General features: G+C 40.4%; 1 protein-coding gene and 1 non-coding gene across 2 annotated transcripts in view; one reads left to right on the top strand and one right to left on the bottom strand.

Annotated features, from left to right (window-relative positions):
* Positions 1-392: 392 nt before the first annotated feature.
* On the bottom strand, positions 393-446 carry LOC116358195 (U7 small nuclear RNA). Its single transcript, XR_004206077.1, has one exon. It is a non-coding gene; the product is annotated as a U7 small nuclear RNA (small nuclear RNA).
* A 6,685-nt stretch (positions 447-7,131) lies between these two features.
* Positions 7,132-17,253, top strand: part of LOC109873176 (diacylglycerol O-acyltransferase 2-like) — a 34,129-nt gene continuing 24,007 nt past the window's right edge. The window contains exons 1-2 of the mRNA XM_020464758.2: positions 7,132-7,440; positions 8,898-9,029. Coding sequence (XP_020320347.2) covers positions 7,401-7,440; positions 8,898-9,029 — 172 coding nt within the window. The 5' untranslated portion in view covers positions 7,132-7,400. The remainder of the gene's footprint in view (positions 7,441-8,897; positions 9,030-17,253) is intronic.

Here is a 17,253-nt window from a genome sequence, read left to right as displayed (position 1 = left end):
CCCACAGTGAATAGTATTTACTGTAGTATGCTGTAGTATTTACAGTTAACTATACTAAAAATACTATAGTAAAGGAAAACTGTTGTATATACTATAGTAATTAATTTAGTGTTTTGTGGATTGCAGTAAAGTCTGTAGTCTCCTGTAGTATTTATTGAAGTGTTTTTGCAGACTGTAATATACTGTAGTATTTACTGTAGTGTTTTTGCAGACTGTAATATACTGTAGTATTTACTGTAGTGTTTTTGCAGACTGTAATATACTGTAGTATTTACTGTAGTGTTTTTGCAGACTGTAATATACTGTAGTATTTACTGTAGTGTTTTTGCAGACTGTAATATACTGTAGTATTTACTGTAGTGTTTTTGTTTTATTATCTTTGACATAGAAGTGGAGGCTTTCTCCTTGAGGAAACCTACTGGAGAAATACTAAAAGAGCAATTGTTCCATATCCTACAGGTCAGTAGGACTGCGTCTGCTGTTTTCTATGCAATACAATATGGTCTATACTTGGCATGTAGGTTTCTCACTTATGGGTGCCACAAATTGGGATATAAATATTAAATATTGTAATAAATAAGTGGTGTTTTTGAGGATTGTTGTGTTTTTGCAGACATTAATGTAATATTTACTACAGTTTACTACAGAATTTTTATAAAAAGTACTGTAGTATTCTATTGTAAACTGTAGTATTTTTTCATATGGGTAATGTAGAGGAAGCGTTGTGGATGGCTTAGTATGTGTTGACTGTGGGCTGTGTCAAAAGGTTATTGATTGGTTCCTGTTCTATGTGTTATGTGTGTTTGCCAGGCTAGGCATCAGGGTAGTGGTTGAAGGACAGTGCTGCTGGAGTCTGGGCCAAAAACTGAATAGAGTCTTGCACAATACTGTCAACAGTTGCCCATATGCACACTGACCAACCGAAAAGCCAGGGCTTTTATGTTGTGGGTCAATTTGACCCACAATTTTGTTTGAAATCAATAAAATACTTTTTAACAAAAAAAATTGCCATGAAACTGCATCTGCATTAATTTGTACGGGTTTCAAACTTGTAAAAACAGAAAATAAATGAACACAACCCGGAACAAAATAAGTGACATCCATGATGTTCTGGGGCAACTTGACCCACAATTTGACCTTGACCTTGATAACTCTTGAACTGTGTCCTAGAACCAAGCTGCTTTCTGCACAAGAATGATGCAACCATGCCGATTACAGGGCTGTACACTGAACATTAATATAAATGCAACATGCAATAATTTCAAAGATTTTACTGAGTTACAGTTCATGTAAGGAAATCAGTCAATTGAAATGAATAAATTAGACCCTAATCTGTGGATTTCACAACTGGGAATACATATATGCATCTGTTGGTCACAGATACCTTTAAAAAAAAGTTAGGTACGTAGATCAGAAAACCCATCAGTATCTGGTGTGACCACCATTTGCCTCATGCAGCGTGACACATTTCCACACATAGAGTTGATCAGACTGTTGATTGTGGCATGTTGTCCCACTCTTCAATGGCTGTGCAAAGTTGCTGGATATTGACAGGAACTGGAACATGCTGTTGTACACGTCGATTCAGAGCATCCTAACATCCTCAATGGGTGACATGTCTGGTGAGTATGCAGGCCATGGAAGAACTGGGACTTTTTCAGCTTCCAGGAATTGTGTACAGATCTGTGGGACATGGGGCCGTGCATTATCATGCTGAAACATGAGGTCATGGCGGCGGATGAATGGCACGACAGTGGGCCTCAGGATCTTGTCAAAGTATCTGTGTGCATTTAAATTGCCATTGAAAAAATGCAATTGTGTTCAGTGTCCGTAGCTTATGCCTGCCCATGACATAATCCCTACCGCCACCATGGGGCACGCGTTGACATCAGCAAACCGCTTGTCCACACGACGCCATACACTCTGTCTACCATCTGCCCGGTACAGTTGAAACCGGGATTCATCCGTGAAAAGCACACATCTTCAGCATGCCAATGACCATCAAAGGTGAGCATTTGCACACTGAAGTCGGTTACGATGCCAAACTACAGTCAGATCAAGACCCTGGTGAGGATGACGAGCAGGCTGATGAGCTTCCCTGAAATGGTTTCTGACTGTTGCATTGTGTGACAAAACTACACATTTTAGAGTGGCCCTTTATTGTCCCCAGCACAAGGTGCACCTGTGGAATGATCATGCTGTTTAATCAGCTTCTTGATATGCCACACCTGTCAGGTGGATTAATTATCTTGGCAAAGGAGAAATGCTCTCTAACAGGGATGCAAACAAATTTGTGCACATAATTTGAGAGAAATTTGGAAAATTTGTGGTTTCTTTTATTTCAGCTTATAAAACATGGGACCAACACTTTACATGTTGCGTTTTTACATTTTTGTTCGGTTTATAACTATGATCAGAAGCTGAGAAACACTGATCTGAAGTCAGTTTGACCTGCCACTTGACCTTGACCTCTTATGACCTCTTGAATGGTGTGTCCTATGGGGATTCTCAAGGTCTGTCCTCTCCTTGACTCCTCCATCCACGTCTCCTCTATGACCCGGAAAACCAATAAGTGGTCACTTGGTCAAAGGAGAGTGTCAACTCTTTAGTAGGCGAAAAGAGAAGTGTCCTCCACTACTCAGTAGCCTCTCGCCGAGAATACTTGCGAGCAATGTTCCCTCTAACAATGTGCAAATTTCAGGTCTGCTGAGTGCACAGTTGAATGTTGTGAAAATGCTTTATAACTACTGGTGCGAGTAAACTCTGAACACAGAGGCTGTATTTGCTTTAAGATACAATTATAACTGTGGCCAAGTAGGCTACTGTGGCTATTTCATCATAATGTAGGCCTATCAGAGTGGCATACCATACAAACTATGGAGAAAATGCATCCCATAACATTTCAACATGGAAATAGCTGTTCTATTATTCAGCCTACAGTGGCAGCCAATGTGTGATATTCAATGTAGGCCTACATTTCATGAGAATTTTGGAAAAAACATGTAGGGATTGACATTAATCTGTTCATCCACTTGTCTTTCAGACAAGGAGGTGACTGAAAATGTTGTGTTGCTTGATGCAAGAAACCACTTTACAAAATTAAAAGCATTATTATTCCCATATCATTATTACGGAGAATCAGACAAATTATGCAACCCTCTGCCTATTGGCTACTTGGCTTATTCAAGCCTGTCTCAAAATACAACACTGCTCCTTTAAGACAGAAAAAAAGCTTTTTCTCTGACTTGCTTTTCAAAGATGGCTAGAAATGCACACTTTTTGTGCTTTTGTAGGAAACAACCACTACCCTATTGCTGACTAGAAATGAGCTATAACTGGCTAATAACTAAATTACTAAGCAAGAATATGAACAAATGTGTAAACGTGGCTACATGCAGCAAAACAAGTGCATCTACTTTGCGACCACTCATGCTGTAAACACCGTCCAGTTCAAAGTGAATGGCACAGATCCATATATGGCAATAGTCTATTTGCATATAGGGATACCGAAGCTATAATTGGTTATGGCGCACCGGTCTGTGTCGAGTACGGGTCTGAGTCATGCCTGTCAATGGAATAGAATCCTACTCCAATGCGCTCTACATACAAGAACATTTCTTGCATAGTTTGTTTTGTTTCGGTATGTTGCATTGAAAGTGTCTAATATTCTGTTGATTCGATCACAATTCCCACTGTAGAGGGAAACTTTTATAGTGTTCACTAAAGGGGAAAACTAGAAAGTTGAGTGAAGTTCAATCTCGTGCTTCTCTGCGCAGGCTGATATTTATTCTGCGTGGCAGTCCTGGGAGCTGCTTGCCTGAGCATGCGAGCAGCTTAGAGGGAACATTGCTCGAGAGTATCCTTTCGGTGGCTAGCACAGAAGTGTTTTAAAATTCACCACACCCCCTTTGAATCAGCTGTTGTTTTTTCTTTGGAGAAATGCATGCACACATTTATAAATGACATGCTATTATCTTTTTATCTATAAAATATATATATATATTTTTTTATCACTTTACACATTTATGTGGGGATTTCACCTCTGTAAACGTAATTTGCCTGATGACATAAGAGTCGAGAAGGAGAGTCTAATTTCGTACAAGCCATTTGTTTACACGTTTCCTTTCCTACGCTCAATTACCTTTCACCTTTTTAAACTAGCGAGGAGAGGACAGAGAAGAGGAGGCAACCGAAACCAATTGAGATTCTCCCCTAGAATCAAGCTCCTGCACCCAAATGGTGCCACCATGCTGAACACAGACATATACAGTGCCTTGCGAAAGTATTCGGCCCCCTTGAACTTTGCGACCTTTTACCCCATTTCAGGCTTCAAACATAAAGATATAAAACTGTATTTTTTTGTGAAGAATCAACAACAAGTGGGACACAATCATGAAGTGGAACGACATTTATTGGAAATTTCAAACTTTTTTAACAAATCAAAAACTGAAAAATTGGGCGTGCAAAATTATTCAGCCCCTTTACTTTCAGTGCAGCAAACTCTCTCCAGAAGTTCAGTGAGGATCTCTGAATGATCCAATGTTGACCTAAATGACTAATGATGATAAATACAATCCACCTGTGTGTAATCAAGTCTCCGTATAAATGCACCTGCACTGTGATAGTCTCAGAGGCCCGTTAAAAGTGCAGAGAGCATCATGAAGAACAAGGAACACACCAGGCAGGTCCGAGATACTGTTGTGAAGATGTTTAAAGCCGGATTTGGATACAAAAAGATTTCCCAAGCTTTAAACATCCCAAGGAGCACTGTGCAAGCGATAATATTGAAATGGAAGGAGTATCAGACCACTGCAAATCTACCAAGACCTGGCCGTCCCTCTAAACTTTCAGCTCATACAAGGAGAAGACTGATCAGAGATGCAGCCAAGAGGCCCATGATCACTCTGGATGAACTGCAGAGATCTACAGCTGAGGTGGGAGACTCTGTCCATAGGACAACAATCAGTCGTATATTGCACAAATCTGGCCTTTATGGAAGAGTGGCAAGAAGAAAGCCATTTCTTAAAGATATCCATAAAAAGTGTTGTTTAAAGTTTGCCACAAGCCACCTGGGAGACACACCAAACATGTGGAAGAAGGTGCTCTGGTCAGATGAAACCAAAATTGAACTTTTTGGCAACAATGCAACACATTATGTTTGGCGTAAAAGCAACACAGCCCATCACCCTGAACACATCATCCCCACTGTCAAACATGGTGGTGGCAGCATCATGGTTTGGGCCTGCTTTTCTTCAGCAGGGACAGGGAAGATGGTTAAAATTGATGGGAAGATGGATGGAGCCAAATACAGGACCATTCTGGAAGAAAACCTGATGGAGTCTGCAAAAGACCTGAGACTGGGACGGAGATTTGTCTTCCAACAAGACAATGATCCAAAACATAAAGCAAAATCTACAATGGAATGGTTCAAAAATAAACATATCCAGGTGTTAGAATGGCCAAGTCAAAGTCCAGACCTGAATCCAATCGAGAATCTGTGGAAGAACTGAAAACTGCTGTTCACAAATGCTCTCCATCCAATCTCACTGAGCTCGAGCTGTTTTGGAAGGAGGAATGGGAAAAAATGTCAGTCTCTCGATGTGCAAAACTGATAGAGACATACCCCAAGCGACTTACAGCTGTAATCGCAGCAAAAGGTGGCGCTACAAAGTATTAACTTAAGGGGGCTGAATAATTTTGCACGCCCAATTTTTCAGTTTTTGATTTGTTAAAAAAGTTTGAAATATCCAATAAATGTCATTCCACTTCATGATTGTGTCCCACTTGTTGTTGATTCTTCACAAAAAAATACAGTTTTATATCTTTATGTTTGAAGCCTGAAATGGGGCAAAAGGTCGCAAAGTTCAAGGGGGCCGAATACTTTCGCAAGGCACTGTATGTATTATTTGCCTTTGAGGCTCAGAGGTTGAGCAACACTTTTCCGAAGTTAAGCTAAAGATTAGTTTTTACAAATTATGATTCACAAAAATGTACCCATAACATGTCTAGCATTTTCGAACATAAGGGAAGGGCTAAATCAAATTGAGCAACAGCTTGATGGAATCCCTCAATTTTTTTCTGAATATGTTGACATGACCTTTTCAATACAGTAGGAACAGTGAAAGGTTGTCTCTTACCACCATGTATCATCTCATGTCATTTTCTCTGTTCTTTAGGCCTACTGAAGGACCCACAATAAGATTGCTGCTTAGCGTAGCCACGGGAAGTATTTTGGGGGTGAGGTGCTGTGATTCTTTTGCCGATGGGGGGATGCAGAATTTGTTTGGGTGCCCGTGCTGACGACCTCTATATTGCTAATACAGGACCCAGTAACGGCTGAGTGCACAACTTTTGTGAAATGTTTTTAACAAAATATATTTGAGTGTTTACCAGCATTTGTCACAATAGCAGTTCATCTGATATTACTTGTGGAATATAAAAAATAATTGCTTGACACCGAAAGGGGCAGGGCAACAACTCTTACTATTAAAACGATTGTATGCTGCAAGATACTGTTCTCAATTATACAACTACCTTTTTTGCTACAGTAGAGATGCTGATTTTTTTGTTGTTGCCCATGCTACAGGCATCTATATCAGTCAGCTAATTCTAGTAAAGAACCAGTGCACTACTTTTGTGACTTAAAATAAAATATATATACTGTTTATATATTTGATTCTGATTTCTCAGGGGTTTGCTGCAGCACCCCAACTTCCCACGGCTATGCTGATTAGGCCTATATGTGTGAATCATAACTTGCCTAACAAATATTTTCAAGAGATTGGAAACAGTTGCCATCAGGCCTCTTGTTTCCCCAGGCCAATTGTTTGACACCTCTGCTCTGTCAATTATTCTACCTTTACAGGTAAGCAACTAGTCTCACGTGGCCATCCTTCCAAAGCCCTGCTCTAGTAAACAACTATGCCTGGGCTATACCATAGTGACCTGTTACGCATGTTTGACTTTGACCTGTTCAGCTTCATGGCGCTAAAAGTTAGAATTCCATAAGAATTGCATAGCAGTGCAGACTGTCAGATAAGATGGAAATGGTCAAAACACGACCGTTGATCGACGCCGACATCACGTCACTGCAGTACCTGATAAATACGTGGTTGAGAGTGCTTTCAGACCCCCGCAGGCTGACATGAGAAAAATAATGTTTTCGAGTAGCGCAATTTGCATCCTCTTCGGTTCTTCTACAGGAGCGCTTCGGTTTGGACCCAATACACCTACCACCCTCTCTCACGTACTGACTTTGAACTGGCTCCTCCCATACGGGTTAAATGCCGCTCATTTATTCAATTTAATTCAGTCATTATAGAGGAACTGTAGAGTTGATCAACTTTATTGTAGTAAATATTTCCAAGAATTGTAATCTGTTCATTCCCGGAGCCACAGTTATGAAGACAATACTTGCTGCCTACCCCGGTGTCCTAAAAGGTAAGAGATGCGCCCTAATGAAAAATGCACTGTTTGCATGCAGACTTCAAATATCATATCCCCCGAGCGTCTTTTAGAAATGCATCCCCTTCATGATATTCCAAATCCTATTGTGTTGACGTTTAATCCGTTTTGTAGAAGCAGTTTGCAATATGTTCTGAAATGACGGAGGACTATGGCAGGCCAAACATAATCAGAAGTTTGTTGTGGATGCTATAGTTTCGTGTTAGCAATAGTTTTCATATTTCGTATTTCATAACTTCCATTTTCTAAATAGTGACTGACCCCCTTGTTTGTTAGACAACTCTGTATGATCAAATGGTCATGTAGTCTGTATCTATGTGCTTTCTATTGATACACTGTGTGTAGGGAAACCTTTTGCGATTAAGTAACGATAGGCTCTTGTCTAGAAATTACCACACATCATTGTCATGTGAGCCATTTGTTCTGAAATACACAGATAGTCAACAGATAAGTGTGTGTACTGTATGTGTGAGTGTGTGACGAAGAGTGTATCTGGGCACAGTGGTTTTCATACATGTTGCTTGTATATTTTTGTGTGGGTCTGATCTGTGAAGGCAGAGAAGTGAAAATAAAAATCTGTGAAGGCAGGGAAGTTTTCAGTAGGAAAACATGAACATTGAAGATAGAAATATAATGAATAGACCTGACAAGATCCCTTATTCTACATGCCAGAGAGGCAAGAATGTTCAACATGATCTATTTCTATTTGCAACGTTCCACAACGTTGTGCCCTTCTGCTGCCCGATAGTGGGCAGATGTGAGGTCGGTGACTTACTCACTGTGTAGTACTCCTAGTTCACATCATGTCCCTGACCCTCTGAGGCTGATCCTACCCAGTAGCCCTGACTGAAAGCATCATTGACTTAATGTGAGAGTGTGGGCCAGAGTGCAGAATGGACAATGTTTGTTTTACAGCATGACAGTGTTATTTAGTCTTTCAAAATGGGATTATGTGGTTGTGTTGTCCTGTGGCATGGGGAGGATCTGTTGATCAGGCTCTATGAGCTCAGGTAGATTTAGCACAGTCCCCTCAGTGGCTCTCTCTTATGCTGTGGACTGGTCTGTCACGGTCACTTCTACATGTAGCTGTCTGGACTGTGGCTCTGCTCTATCTCTATAGCGACTGCAGTGGCGGGGGGGGGGGTTTGACGTGACATGCAGTGCTTATTGCTTGTGGTCTGTTTCAACACAGAGCTTTGTAAGGCATGAGCCTTTGTTCAGTGTCTCAAGTCTATAATCTAATTTCCCTTGTTCATGTGTGTTTCTGTGGTTGACAGACTGAAAGCCTGGGAAAAGGTTGATGACAGTTTAATTATTTTATCTCTTTAGTCTTCTTGCTGACTCCCTCGAGCCCATCTGTGACTTAATCCATTGATGTGGTTCTTATGTACTGTACAGTATGACTCATTTATGACCCTGTCAAACTCCTTTAGGCACCGGCTGCAGCATCCTCTCCGCCCTGCAGGACCTACCCTCCGCTCCTTGGCCTGTACTCCGATCCAAGATGGAGAAACACCTTCAGGTCATCTCAGTTCTGCAGTGGGTAATCAGCTTCCTCGCCATGGGTGAGTGTGCGATTGTCTCTCCGTGTGGCTCTAACTAGTAGTGGCTGAAGGATATAGTGACCTGTGACCTTACAAGGAGATCAAGCCCGTAAGATGTCTCCCCCTCACGCTTTTTTACTACTAGAGATATTATTTGAGAATAGCTTTTTCACTGGTGGGCCGTATACAGTGCCTTCATAATGTAGGATTGCCCTTTGATTTATTCCACATTTTGTTGTGTTACAGCCTGAATTCAAAATGTATTAGATATAAAAATGCTCACCCATCTACACACAATACCCCATAAGGACAAAGTGCAAACATGTTTTTGAAATTTTGGCAAATTCATTGAAAATAAAATACAGAAATATCTAATTTACATTAGTAAGTATTCACACCCCTGAGTCAATACTTTGTAGAAGCACCTTTGGCAGCGATTACAGCTATGAGTGTTTCTGGCTAAGTTTCTAAAGCCTTGTTCACACTGCAGGCCTTAATGCTCAAATCAGTTTTGTTTTTCAAATCCGATTTGGACTACCAACTGTCCAAACAGCAAGTTACATGTGACCAAATCAGATTTATTTGTGTGTGTTCAGACAGTAGTCATTTGCTGACACAGCTATGCTAGTTGTAAAAATGAGTCCTAGCTAGGTAGCTGTTTTGGTTTCTAATTAAATAATTTAGTTTGTAAACAATTAACAAGCTAGTTGGCAACCACAAGTCCTTATCAAACTGTCAACAGAGTAGCTAGCTATCAAGCAAGAAAATATGCCGAATAACAGTCAATCGCTTAAGGGTAAATCAGATTTGAGCGTTCAGACAAAAGTCACATGGCCAGGAATCAGATTTGTATCTGACCTTCATAGGTGGTTTGAAATGTAGCTTGAAATATCAGATTCCATGTGCTGTTTGACTGTTCAGACTGCAGGACAAATAACAGAATCGGATATGCAAATAAATAGGATTTCAGTCACTTCAAACTGCCAATGTGAACATGACTTGAGCTTTCCACACCTGAACTGTGCAACATTTCCCCATTTGATTCTTTGGCAACATCTTCAAGCACCTTCAAATTGGTTGTTGATCATTGCTAGACAACCAACTGTAACTCTGTCTTCTTGGTAAGCAACTCCAGTGTAGATTTATTTAACTAGGCAAGTCCGTAAAGAACACATTCTTATTTACAATGACTGCCAAACCCGGATGACGCTGGGTGAATTGTGTGCCGCCCTATGGGACTCCCAATCACGGCAGGATGTGATACAGCCTGGATTCGAACCAGGTACCTTAGTGACGCCTCTTGCACTGAGATGCAGTGCCTTAGACCGCTGCGGGAGCCTATTGGTTAGAGCATTGGACTAGTAACTGAAAGGTCGCAAGATCGAATCCTCAAGCTGACAAAGTAAAAATCTGTCGTTCTGCCGCTGAACAAGGCATCTAAAACACTGATCCTAGGCCGTCATTGAAAATAAGAATTTGTTCTTAACTGACTTGCCTAGTTAAATACAGATGTAAAAATATATATATATGGTCAATTCTGTTTTTGCTCTAGGATTTTGCCTGTGCTAAGCTCCATTCCGGATATTTTCTTTATCCTGAAAAACTCCCCAGTCCTTAACTGAGTGGTACTTGTCACGCCTTGTTCATTGTATTTTGTGTTTTCGTTATATATTTGGTCAGGCCAGGGTGTGACAGGGGTTTATGTTATTGTATTTCGTATTGGGGTTTGTAGTATTTGGGATCGCGGCTGATTAGGGGTGTTGTATAGGCTTGGCTGCCTGAGGCGGTTCTCAATCAGCAGTCAGGTGATTCTCGTTGCCTCTGATTGGGAACCGTATTTAGGTAGCCTGAGTTTCGCTTTGTCTTTCGTGGGTGATTGTTCCTGTCTCTGTGTAGTGTTCACCAGATAGGCTGTATTAGGTTTCACGTTCCGTTTGTTGTTTCTGTATTTTTTAAGTTATTTCATGTATCGTCACTTTTTCCATTAAAGACATGAGTAACCACCACGCTGCATTTCGGTCCGACTCTCTTTTGACAAACGAAGAACGCCGTTACAGTACTCAGTACATTTTTGTATTGGATTTGTCCCAAACAACTTTTTGTCCTGAAAAGTGTTAATTGCTTTGCTGCATTTTATTTCAGAATTACTTGGTGCCTTGTTGCAAGCAGGATGCTTGTTTTGGAATAATTCTATTCTGTACAGTCTAACTTTTCACTCGTCAATTGGGTTAGTATTGTGGAAGAACTACAATGTTGATCCATCTTCAATTTTCTCCTATCACAACCAATAAACTCTTAACTTTATTACAGTCACCATTGGCTTCATGGTGAAATCGCTGAGGGCTTTCCTTCCTCTACAGCAACTGATTTAGGAAGGATGCAGGTATCTTTGTTGTGACTGGGTGTATTGATACACCATCCAGTGTAATTAAAAACTTCACCATGCTCAACGGGATATTCAATCTCTGTTTTATTTTTACCCATCTACCAATAGGTACCCTTCTTATCGAGCCATTGGGAAACCTCCCTGGTCTTTGGTTGAATCTGTTTGAAATTCACTCATCGACTGAGGGACCTTTACAGTTATCTATATGTGGGGAACTGAGATGAGGTAGTCATTCAAAAATCATGTTGAACACTATTGTTACACACAGTCCATGCAACTTATTATGTGACATGTTAAGCAAATTTTTACTCCTGAATTGATTTAGGCTTGCCATTACAAAGGGGTTGAATACTTATTGAGTCAAGACATTTCAGATTTTCATTTTGAATTAATATGTCAATTCAAGAAACAGAATTCCATTTTGACATTATTGGGTATTGTGTGTGTAGGTCAAATTAATAATACAAAAATAAAAAAGTTTAATCAATTTTCAATTTGGGCTGGAACACAATTTGGAAAAAGGGGTGATTTATTTTCTGAAGGCACTATGTATAGTTTAACCTCAACTGTTTTTTTTGCTTGAATTTATGCAGTAGTGGTGTGTGGGTAAAATCTAGTTTTCTGTGCAACTTGTGGTAAATCGGCTGCTTGTGGGAGGAGATATAGGAGGTGAAGTAGATGACGCATATTGCATGTAACACAGTTACATGACCTACAGCATAGTTAAGCAAGTTAATGTTTCTGACATTTTCTGATTGGTGGTTGTGGTCATGCTTCCTATCACTCAGACGTTATGTAGCAAGCCTGCCATGGATGTTTCTCAGTTGCTTTGATTGTTCAAAATCACAGGGTAAGAACACTTTTAAAGCCTCAAAGGATAAGATCCAACTTTCAAAACGAGTCCTAGCTAGGTAGCTGTCTAGCTTTCTAGCACATTCACTAATTTGTTTGTAAACAATTAACAAGCTAGTTAGCTACCACATGTTTTTGTCAAACTGTCAATGGTAATTAGCAAGCAACAAGATATGCCAAATAACAGTCTAAAAACCAATTGAGGGCAAGTAAATCAGATTTGACCGTTCAGACAAGTCACATGGCCAAGAATCAGATTTGTATCTGACTTCAAACCACCTACGAAGGTGGTTTGAAATAGAGCTTGAAATATCTGATTCCATGTGCTTTTTGGCTGTTCAGAATACAGGAGTAATAACAAATAAATATAAATTATGCAAATAAATAGGATTTGAGTCACTTCAAACTGCCAATGTGAACACGACTTAAGAGCTTTTCACACCTGGATTGTGCAACATTTGCCTATTATTTATTTCAAAATTCTTCAAGCTCTGTCAAATAAGATTCTTGCCATGGATTGTCAAGTAGATTTAAATGAAATCTAACTCGGTCTCTCAGGAACCTTCAATGTTTTCTTGGTAAGCAACTCCAGTGTAGATTTGCCCTTGTGTTTTAGGTTATTTAGGTTCCTGCTGAAAGATTAATTCATCTTCCAGTGTCTGGTGGAAAGCAGACTGAACCAGGTTTTGCCTGTGCTTAGCTTCATTCCATTTATGTTTTATCCTGAAAAACTCCCCAGTCCTTAACGATTACAAGCATATCCATAACATGATGCAGCCACCACTATGATTGAAAATATGGAGAGTGGTACTCAGTAATGTTTTGCAATGGATTTGCCCCAAACATAACACTTTGTGTTCAGGACAAAAAGGTCATTGCTTTGCCACATTCTTTGCAGTATTACTTTAGTACCTTGTTGCAAACAGGATGCATGTTTTGGAATATTTGTATTCTGTACAGGCTTCCTTCTTTCCACTTTGTCAATTAGGTTAGTATTGTGGAGTAACTAAAATATTGTTAATCCATCCTCAGTTTTCTCCTATCACAGCCATTAAAGTCTGTAACTGTTTTAAAGTCACCATTGGCCTCATGGTGAAATCCCTGAGCGGTTTCCTTCCTCTCCGGCAACTGAGTTAGGAAGGACGCCTGTATCTTTGTAGTGACTGTGTATTGATACACCATCTAAAGTGTAATTACTAACTTTCTCAACGGGATGTTCAATGTCTGCTTTTTTATTTCTACCAATCTACCAATATGTGCCCCTCTTTGCGAGGCTTTGGAAAACCTCCCTGGTCTTTGTTTTTGAATCTGTGTTTGAAATTCATTGCTTGACTGAGGGACCTTACAGATAATTGTATGTGTGGGGTAAAGAGATGAGATAGTACAAAAAAAAAAATGTAAACACTATAATTGCACATAGAGTGTGTCCATGCAACTTATTATGTGACTTGTTAAGAATATTCTTTACTGCTGAATTTATTTAGGCTTGCCATAACAAAGGGGTTTAATACTTATTGACTGAAGACATTTCAGCATTTTATTTGTAATTCATTTGTTAACATTACTAAAAACATACGGGGTATTGTGACAAAAAATCTAAATGTATCCATTTCAAATTCAGGCTGTAATACCACAAAATGTGAAAAAAGTTAATGGTTATGAATACTTTCTGAAGGCACTTACAGTGGGGCGGGCAAAAAGGTACTTAGTCAGCCACCAATTGTGCAAGTTCTCCCACTTAAAAAGATGAGAGAGGCCTGTAATTTTCATCATAGGTACACTTCAACTATAACAGACAAATTGAGAAAAAAAATCCAGAAAATCACATTGTAGGATTTTTAATGAATTTATTTGCAAATTATGGTGGAAAATAAGTATTTGGTCACCTACAAACAAGCAAGATTTCTGGCTCTCACAGACCTGGCTCTCACAGACCTTCTTTAAGAGGCTCCTCTGTCCTCCACTCGTTACCTGTATTAATGGCACCTGTTTGAACTTGTTATCAGTATAAAAGACACCTGTCCACAACCTCAAACAGTCAAACTCCACTATGGCCAAGACCAAAGAGCTGTCAAAGGACACCAGAAACAAAATTGTAGACCTGCACCAGGCTGGGAAGACTGAATCTGCAATAGGTAAGCAGCTTGGTTTGAAGAAATCAACTGTGGGAGCAATTATTAGGAAATGGAAGACATACAAGACCACTGATAATCTCCCTCGATCTGGGGCTCCACGCAAGATCTCACCCCGTGGGATCAAAATGATCACAAGAACGTTGAGCAAAAATCCCAGAACCACACGGGGGGACCTAGTGACTGCAGAGAGCTGGGACCAAAGTAACAAAGCCTACCATCAGTAACACACTACGCCGCCAGGGACTCAAATCCTGCAGTGCCAGACGTGTCCCCCTGCTTAAGCCAGTACATGTCCAGGCCCGTCTGAAGTTTGCTAGAGAGCATTTGGATGATCCAGAAGAATATTGGGAGAATGTCATATGGTCAGATGAAACCAAAATATAACTTTTTGGTCAAAACTAAACTCGTCGTGATTGGAGGACAAAGAATGCTGAGTTGCATCCAAAGAACACCATACCTACTGTGAAGCATGGGGGTGGAAACATCATGCTTTGGGGATGTTTTTCTGCAAAGGGACCAGGACGACTGATCCGTGTAAAGGAAAGAATGAATGGGGCCATGTATCGTGAGATTTTGAGTGAAAACCTCCTTCCATCAGCAAGGGCATTGAAGATGAAACGTGGCTGGGTCTTTCAGCATGACAATGATCCCAAACACACCGCCCGGGCAACGAAGGAGTGGCTTCGTAAAAAGAAGCATTTCAAGGTCCTGGAGTGGCCTATTCAGTCTCCAGATCTCAACCCCATAGAAAATCTTTGGAGGGAGTTGAAAGTCCGTATTGCCCAGCAACAGCCCCAAAACATCACTGCTCTAGAGGAGATCTGCATGGATGAATGGGCCAAAATACCAGCAACAGTGTGTGAAAACCTTGTGAAGACTTACAGAAAACGTTTGACCTCTGTCATTGCCAACAAAGGGTATATAACAAAGTATTGAGATAAACTTTGGTTATTGACCAAATACTTATTTTCCACCATAATTTGCAAATTAATTAATAAAAAATCCTACAATGTGATTTTCTGGATTTCTTTTCTCATTTTGTCTGTCATAGTTGAAGTGTACCTATGATGAAAATTACAGGCCTCTCTCATCTTTTTAAGTGGAGAACTTGCACAATTGGTGGCTGACTAAATAATTTTTTGCCCCACTGTAAATGTAATGTCAGGCCTCATGGAAACTGCAACTTTGTCAGTAAACTTTCCAAATGTTGACAAAACAAAATATACTAGACAAGGTGGGAACTTTTTTGTCAGGAAAATTAATTCTGTGAGAAATGACGGTGGAAAGACCTTTATGTGCAAATATTGATATAATAAAGTGGTATGCCTGATCACTGACAACGATGAGACAGCATATAGGGAGGAGTTAAGAAACCTGTCCATGTGGTGCCCTGGATAACAACCTCTCCCTCAACGTGATCAAGACAAAGGAGTTTTTGTCGACCAGGGAAGAGGCAGAACGACATATTGTTACTTTGTCAGCTCAGGGATTCGTTCCAGTAACATTTTGGTTACTTGCCAACGCTCCAAACACCCTAAGACAGTCGTGAAGAGGGTACAACAAAGCCTATTCCCCCTCAGGAGACTGAAAAGATTTGGCATGGGTCCTCAGATCCTCAAAAGGTTCTATAGCTGCACCATCAAGAGCACTGGTTGCATCACTGCCTGGTATGGCAACTGCTTGGCTTCCGACCGCAAGACACTACAGAGGGTAGTGCGTAAGGCCCAGTACATCACTGGAGCTAAGCTTCCTTCCATCCAGGACCTCTATACCAGGGGGTGTCAGAGAATTGTCAGACTCCAGCCACTTTAGTCATAGAATGTTCTCTGTGCTACCGCACGGCAAGCGGTACTAGAGCGCCAAGTCTAGGTCCAAAATGCTTCTTATTAACAGCTTCTACCCCCAAAGCCATAAGACTCCTGAACATCTAATCAAATGGCGACCCAGACTATTTGCATTGCCCCCCCCCTTTTTACACTGTTGCTACTCTGTTTATTATCTATGCATAGTAATAACTCTACCTTCATGTACATATTACCTCGACTAATCAGTGCCCCTGCACATTGAAACTGTACCAGTACCCCCTTTATATATCCTCGCTAATGTTATTTTACTGCTGCTCTTTAATAATTTACTTTTATATTTTTTTACTTAACACTTATTTTTCTTAGAAATGCATTGTTGGTTAAGGGCCTTGCGAAAGTATTCGGCCCCCTTGAACTTTGCGACCTTTTGCCACATTTCAGGCTTCAAACATAAAGATATAAAACTGTATTTTTTTGTGAAGAATCAACAACAAGTGGGACACAATCATGAAGTGGAACGACATTTATTGGATATTTCAAACTTTTTTAACAAATCAAAAACTGAAGAATTGGGCGTGCAGAATTATTCAGCCCCCTTAAGTTAATACTTTGTAGCGCCACCTTTTGCTGCGATTACAGCTGTAAGTCGCTTGGGGTATGTCTCTATCAGTTTTGCACATCGAGAGACTGAATTTTTTTCCCATTCCTCCTTGCAAAACAGCTCGAGCTCAGTGAGGTTGGATGGAGAGCATTTGTGAACAGCAGTTTTCAGTTCTTTCCACAGATTCTCGATTGGATTCAGGTCTGGACTTTGACTTGGCCATTCTAACACCTGGATATGTTTATTTTTGAACCATTCCATTGTAGATTTTGCTTTATGTTTTGGATCATTGTCTTGTTGGAAGACAAATCTCCGTCCCAGTCTCAGGTCTTTTGCAGACTCCATCAGGTTTTCTTCCAGAATGGTCCTGTATTTGGCTCCATCCATCTTCCCATCAATTTTAACCATCTTCCCTGTCCCTGCTGAAGAAAAGCAGGCCCAAACCATGATGCTGCCACCACCATGT

This window comes from Oncorhynchus kisutch, linkage group LG28 (genome assembly GCF_002021735.2).
Source record: "Oncorhynchus kisutch isolate 150728-3 linkage group LG28, Okis_V2, whole genome shotgun sequence".
Taxonomy (NCBI): Eukaryota; Metazoa; Chordata; class Actinopteri; order Salmoniformes; family Salmonidae; genus Oncorhynchus; species Oncorhynchus kisutch.
Note: the sequence above shows the minus strand (reverse complement) of the source record. Positions and strands in the feature narration are given on the sequence as shown.